Source organism: Leptonotus elevatus, chromosome 14 (genome assembly GCF_054856555.1).
Source record: "Leptonotus elevatus isolate MCC_2025b chromosome 14, RoL_Lele_1.0, whole genome shotgun sequence".
NCBI classification, from domain to species: domain Eukaryota; kingdom Metazoa; phylum Chordata; class Actinopteri; order Syngnathiformes; family Syngnathidae; genus Leptonotus; species Leptonotus elevatus.
In genome coordinates, this window is record NC_141252.1 from 159,811 (window position 1) to 167,063 (window position 7,253).

At 35.6% G+C, this 7,253-nt stretch overlaps 1 protein-coding gene across 1 annotated transcript; it reads left to right on the plus strand.

Annotated features, from left to right (window-relative positions):
* The first annotated feature begins 2,745 nt into the window (after window positions 1–2,745).
* Window positions 2,746–7,188, plus strand: LOC147162377 (E3 ubiquitin ligase TRAF3IP2-like). Its single transcript, XM_086095172.1, has 9 exons — window positions 2,746–2,973; window positions 3,039–3,172; window positions 4,502–4,592; window positions 4,841–5,007; window positions 5,411–5,499; window positions 6,286–6,354; window positions 6,428–6,532; window positions 6,787–6,861; window positions 6,938–7,188. The coding sequence occupies exons 2-9, from the start codon at window positions 3,040–3,042 to the stop codon at window positions 7,094–7,096; spliced, it is 888 nt and encodes a 295-aa protein (XP_085951298.1). The 5' UTR covers window positions 2,746–2,973; window position 3,039; the 3' UTR covers window positions 7,097–7,188.
* The last annotated feature ends 65 nt before the right edge of the window (window positions 7,189–7,253 follow it).

The window sequence follows — 7,253 nt, forward strand, 5'->3', positions numbered from 1 at the left end:
CTGACTTTTTTTGTGTGTCCTGTTATGACGTGTCCACCCAATGTTGTGTGCGATTGATGAAACTGGTGTCCAGGGCTGATTCCTTCCAGCGGGCACCTTTGTGTACGTTTTTTTAAAACGCTTCGAACACAAACATTTTCAATAGAATGCACACGCTTGGGATAAATTGTTGTAAAATGTTTTCGAACATTTTGAGGCCTCCAAAAAGAGGCTGCTCTTGATTGTGTATATATATATATATATATATATATATATATAAAAAAAAAAGTTACATTATTTTGAGTGGAATTATTTCTAGTTTTGCTTTTTTTTTTGGGCGAGTCATTAACATTTTTCGCCATGCTCAACCCACATGTAATCAAGAAAACTCAAATTCCTCGCAATTACGCATCTTGTACTCAAAATTCTCATTTGGAAGCAATCAGACAAAGTAGTCTGAGTAGTCCCTCTTTGAAGGATCTCCCGAAAAAGCAACATTTAGCATAAAATGGCAGTTTTGAACCGAAACATCAGACTCTTTTGGGTAGACGTCTCTTAAGACTTTTTTTGTGGGTCTAATCATGACAGACACGCCCAACAAATTTTACGCAAAATCAAACTGGCTTCTTTGTCGAAAATCTCAAGGTCATGTCCATCTTTGAGGCATCCCTAGAAATGGCCAAAATGACCATAAAGTGGCTCCTTTGTACCAAAAGGGTAGACTTCGTGTGCCTGAGATTCATGCCAATAAAATAAAAATGGCTTTTGGTGCTAAATTTTCTAAATCTCAAAGACAATTCTATCTTTGAAGAACTCCTGGAATCGACCAAAATGACCCCAAAATGTCCACTTCAAGCCAAAATGGTGGACTTGCTATCTCTTTTCAGGCGTGACTTCTTGAGACTTTTTTTTTTTTGTGGGTCTCCTCATGATAGAAATGCCGACGAGCAAATGTCGTGTTACTAAGTGAAACTGGCTTTGAGGGCTGGATATTCTTTGTGTCCTGCTACTACAGCTTCTCATTTTCTCAAGGAACTCTCACGTACTACAACACCCGTTCTTGCCTTTTTTCCTCTTTAGTAAGACTCTTCTATTGTAAGACAGGGTTTCCCAAACTGGTATACGTACATCAACTTGAGAGTTGGCACCCTCCCCTCCACCATAACTGCATTTTCTTTTTCCTGGCGCCAGTTTGGGAAATCCTGCCGTAAGGTAATGCCTTCTACTAAATGCCTAGTGAACTCTTCCACCATGCGCCGACACAAAGTGCAAATGCAAGCAAGCACTTGAGTGGCCATGCAAGCAAAAAAAAAAAAAAAAAAAGATTTTAAAAAAAAAACTGCCACTCAAAGAATGCCAAACATGCGTTCCAGACCAAACATGTTTACATCCTTTAAGAGTGTTTTGGGCGTCGATGCCTGCAGCGCTTGGGAGCGTTCCATGCCAACCTTTTTTTGTCCATATAATTTATTGTCTCTGTCTTATTACTTGTTAATGGTTTGAAATAAAATAAAATAAAAAAAGGGGGAAAAGCCTTGTCATCAACCATTTGGTGCGTCTTCTTTTGCAAGACTGCTGCAGAAATGTCAGCAGTGTCTGCTGCGAACATTTCGTCTTCCTCCAATCTTGGCTTGCACGTCAATCACTCGACGCCAACAGGATTATCGTGAACGCAGCCTATATGCAAATCAGCTACAGCGCCATCCATCATTATTCTTGTGGCTGGTAGACCACACAATTTTAATTGGCTGTCATTTAAAAAAAACATGTACAACCTTTGAAGAGCTAAATGTTTTGTGTTGAAAAATCCCAAAATACATTTAGCCATTAACTTATATATTAGCTTAATCATTGCATAATTTTTCTTTTTTTTAATGTTAATTATTTTATCTATTATTATATTATTATGTATTATTATTTTATTTTATAGGTCAAAAACTGTTGTAAATGTTTGTTGAATATAAAAAAGAGTTACTGTAGTAAATTATTTGAATAAATGGATTATTGTTCAATATATTATGTATAACAAAATATATGTAATATTTATACATAACTATCAAAGCTGTGTTTTTTATAGCAATGTTATAGTGCATATCGTCGCTGCTATGTGAAAAACACTTAAGTCCTTTTTTAAAAATTTGTATTTACATTTTTATGTTTTTAGGATGAAACTGAATGCAGACATCCCAAAAACATAAAAAGAAAAAAAAAGGGAAAAAAATTGACATAAGATTTTTCACATAGCAACGACAATATGCAATCAAAAATACAGAAGATACATTTTGACTAATATTTAGTTTGACATTAAAAAAAATATATATATTAGAATATTACTGTGCTAACAGGTTCCATGCAGGCACAAAACAAAACAGTTTTTCCTAATATAGTAATATTCAAATATAAAGCAAATGTTGGTTTAAATATAAAAAAAACGTATTTGAAAAAATGTATCAAATATATTTGTATTGTTATAGAAAATATTGTTTATAATTTATTAATCCTTTTGCTCTGCCATAAGAAAAAGTATACTCTGTTTTATTTTAGCAATAGAGTACTAAAATAAACACTAAGGCAAAATGAGCAAGAACTATACAAAGTGGAAAACGTCTTCTTGGTCAATGAAATGAGTCCTATTACCTAATATCTCATTATGTTAAAAAATAAAAAGCAAATATGAATATTTAAAAGACAAAATGTGTCGCACAAAAAGCGGCCACTGGGTCATATTTGGGTTGTGTGTTGATTAATTTATAATAACAGCTTTGTCTGGAGCGTAGAAGCCTTTCTGGCCAATCTGGCTTGGCAACACGCTCAGCTATTTGCTGGGCTGCGATTGATTGGACTTGGGCGTGGAGAATTTGCATATAGCAGCAACAGGAGCAACACACGCACATGCACGCAAAGAATCCAGCGCTGGAGTGTGTTTGCGGTGATGTGCGACATTCTGTGAAGGCGAGCAAAGTTGGCCGCATTTGAGGAATTTTCTTCACACCGGTAAGCAGCTTTGGTGAAGAGTTTACTGACTGCTTTTTGGTGGTAATGCATTTTGTTGTTGTCAGAATGGAGGATGCAAACGCTTGGAAGGAGGAAGTGGAGCAACTTGAGCTTCCTTTGCCGCTCAAGTCTGAGGATGAGGATGATGAGAGCCAAACTGCCTTTCCACTTGCTTGCCACTACATGCACCAAACAACCGGTAAGGTGCAGATTCGAGACTAAACATAAAAAATGGTGAATATTGAACCAAAGTCAAGTGGTTTAAAAAAAAAAAGAAAAAAAATTCCCAATGCATTTCAATGGCCATCAATCACTACTTTTCACTATTCACTATTTTCACTATTCCTTACTCCTTCGTGAATACGGAGTTTTCAATTTTAGTTTTTGTTTTTTCGTTCGATTTTGTTAACTGTTATAACCTTGATCAGCACATGATTTTATTATATTTATTATATTTTTAATATTATGGAAATGGGGAAACGTAATATAAAAAAACGCAAGATAAACATTATAAAAGCTGCCAAAAAGAAACCTTCATTCATTACCTTGTCTAAGAACTAGCAGAAGAAAAATAACAAAGTTAATAAAGAAATAGAAATGTTTAAAGAAATAAACCTACCAAATAAAAGAAATGATAGTAAATGACCAAAATTGATTTCCTTCTCATATTTCAGCCAACTGTTTTTATTTTTGCTGGTATATCTCCACAGCATTATTAGCAGAGGTTTCATGTACATTTTCCATTTTGATGGACACAAATGGAAACTCCGCCACTTCTTGCTACACTACTATTATCATGCAAATATCACATTCAATGACATTCGAACAGGAGTAAATAAATAAAAAAGTTAGAATGTCTATGTGAAAAAAAAAGTTAAAAAGGCACCTTTTAAATTATATAATGATAATAATAATAATGATTATTATTATTATAAATTATTTATGCATATAATTATAAATTATTTATATTATTATATATTATTTATAATAATAATCATCGTCATATATTATAAATTATTATTATTATTATATATAATTTAGAAAGTGCAATTTTTAAAACTTTTTTACATAGATATTCTAAAATTTGTATTGTCTATTTATATAATGATAATAATATATTATAAATTATTTTTTTATATTATTATTATTATTATTGTATAAATAATTTAAATGGTATTACACATTATTTATTTATAATAATAATTATATATTATAAATTATTTATATTATTATATTAGATTATTTAGGATGACACTCATTTTAAATAATTGAATGACTATTTTAAAAAAAAAAAATAATACAGTAAATGAGTGTTCAAAGTATGTAGCCAAAATGGAAAATACCAAATACAAGAACAGCATAAAGGTGGAATTAAAAAAAAAAGTTAAATCGAATTGAACCAACTAGATAAAGAAACAGAAGATTAAGTTGTTGCATGGTGGTATATGGCAAACAATGAACATAATCCATTTATGCTGCAGCAAATTTGAGCAAAGCGGTGTAATATTGAAAGCGTTTCGACCCCCAGACTTGCGCCCTGCGATGTCTCATGACTTGAGTCACCACTCGGCTCTGTGCTGCCAACGGTGCAGAAGCCCCGAGCCGCCCTCCCAAAACTGGTAAGACTACTACAAAAAATTTGACACCAGGTTTTGCAATAGTTGGTAGTAATGAAGTAGAAATATGTTGTTACTGTACTTATTCTTTAATTTGACTCAATACTGTTTTACTTAAGTAGAGGTGTAATCTCTACTACTTTTACGAGAGTCTTTTTTCCACACATATCTACATTTCTGAGTAAGTACAGAATTGGGACTACTTTTGCGACCTCTGCCTTTTTCAAACCCTTCAACCTTTTGTGTGTCAGGCTACGACGTCAGGTGACGCCGAGCGTCTCGGTGAACGTGCCGCATTTCTCTGTGCCGCCGGAGGAGCTCATATCGAGGGTCGGCGGTGTGACGAGGATCCAGACGGCGGCCTCCTCGGCGGCGGCGCACGTACAACAGAGACGAGGAAGCCTGCCAACGGAGTCGAGTGAGTCGTGTTGTGGTTTGGCGCTCAACATCTCGAATTGTGTCATTACAGCACATTATTCCCGTAACTTCTTAATGTCTGGCTCCGTGTTACGTTCTGAAACCAGGGTACTGACTGGTACAGGAGGGGCGGGGCTAAAATAAGAGGTGACATAAATTGTAGTCAAACATCAATGTCAAGTCACCATCAAATGAAATGTACACAACACGTTATTCATAATTTCTGTATTTGCATAAGTCAAATTTAAAAAAAGAGAAAATAAATTAAATGAATAGATGAGAAAATGTCATAATTGTCCAGTATCGTGGAATTAAAACTATAAGATAAGAAAATGTAACAGTGTACTTGCGTACTTGTTGTTTTTACTTATGAGGAATATAAAAACTATTAATTTTGTGGTCAGGAAAGATCTTCATCACCCACTCCTCGGACTTGTCTCGTGAGATGATCGGCCTCGTTGACTTCCTGTCCAAACATGGCTTCCAACCTTCCGTAAAGCAAACTTATTTTTCAAGAAACACAAATATGTTTTTATTTTCATGTAAAGTTGTGCCTTAAGATACAAGTTGAATTTGCCATGCTCTTGACTTAAAACACTCACATATCAGATCTTCTTTTTCCATTGAAATTAATGGAATCACCATTAATCCGTTCCAGCTCCAACCCCCGCAAAAAAACAAAATATATATATATATATTTATTTATTTATTTTTTACAAGGAAAATAGCGCTCCATATTTTTATACTGAATAAAAAATTGTAGTGATAACATAATTGTAAATGTCATTGCTTCCTCTTCTGCTGTGTGTGCCTTGACCACATGGGGGCAGCACAATACAGACATGTATAGATATACTTAAATGTATGCCTCTAAGTACAGTAGTTGTGCCACCATTTGGGTTCATTATATTTTTCTTTTAGGTTATAACGACACCAATATTTGTTAGCCTGTCTATTGCATTTTACATAATTTTTTAGCAATAGGCTAAACTGACTTTCCCTTGTGGTTGTTTTTGTGTCTTTTTTCTTATTTGGTAACAAACAACTGGAGTGCCAATAAACCGCTTGAAGACTTTTTTTTGTTTGTTTACAATCTGCCAAGCGGCTGCTTGTCGTGGCGTCGGGTTCACTGCCACCAAACAACACACAAAGCGTAGCTCAAATTTTGCTTGTAAGTCAATGCAAAAACTGTCCCTACAGCGAATCGTGGGACACTCGTATCTCAAGGCACCACTGTAATATATAAAAACTTTGTAATGCTAGAATGTTAATGACACAGATGGACACAGTTGATGGGCCCCTTACAAATATGGACATCGCCACCTGGGAGGACGCCATCATTAAAGACGTATGTGAACGCCACGTCTTTTCTTTTTTCTTGCCCTAAAGTATTCCAACGATTATATTTATTTTCCTGACAGCCATCCATCCCCATCATTGTGGCAATCAGTCCACGTTACAAGGCAGACATTGAAGGCCGAGTTGTACGCACCCGCGCTCTGCACACTAAATACATTTACTCCATGGTAAGACATACACCACATAGAAAAAGTCCACACACCCCTGTCCAGATGGCTGTTTTTTGTCATATAAAAAAAAAATGGCGCAAAATAAATCATTTTGAAAACTTTTTCCACCATCATAGTGACCTATGACCTGTATAACTCGATAAAAAAAAATAATAATAAAAATTTTGAGATGGGATGTAAAATGAAACATGATAATGTTATAACTGGGGATGGGATGCGTGTATATATAAAATTCTGATTATTTTTTTTAGATGCAGCATGAATTTATCCAACAGGGCAGCTTGAACTTCCGTTTCATCCCGGTGCTCTTCCTCGACGTCTCCCAGGTTACATTCTCCTCCACATTGTTTGATTGACGACGTACCCTGCTTAAGAGTTTGTCCGCGCCGTGTCGCCGTGCAGAAGGACGTTCCGAGCTGGCTTCAGAACACTCGCGTCTACCGCTGGCCCCGGGACACGGACGATCTGCTGCTGCGACTGCTGAGGGAGGAGAGGTTTGTTCCTCCTCCGGTGCCGATGGAGCTCAGCGTCATCATCACAACCGTGGCTGCCACTCTTTGAATCCTACTTTTATATCTCCGGATGGATCATTGCAGAATTGGAGGACAATTTAAGCAGCAAAAATGTTGAAAATTTTGATTTATTTGGTTGTTTTGTTTGTTGTTTGTCTTTGGGGGGGGGGGGGGGGGGGTTAATAAATATTATATTTGATATGAAA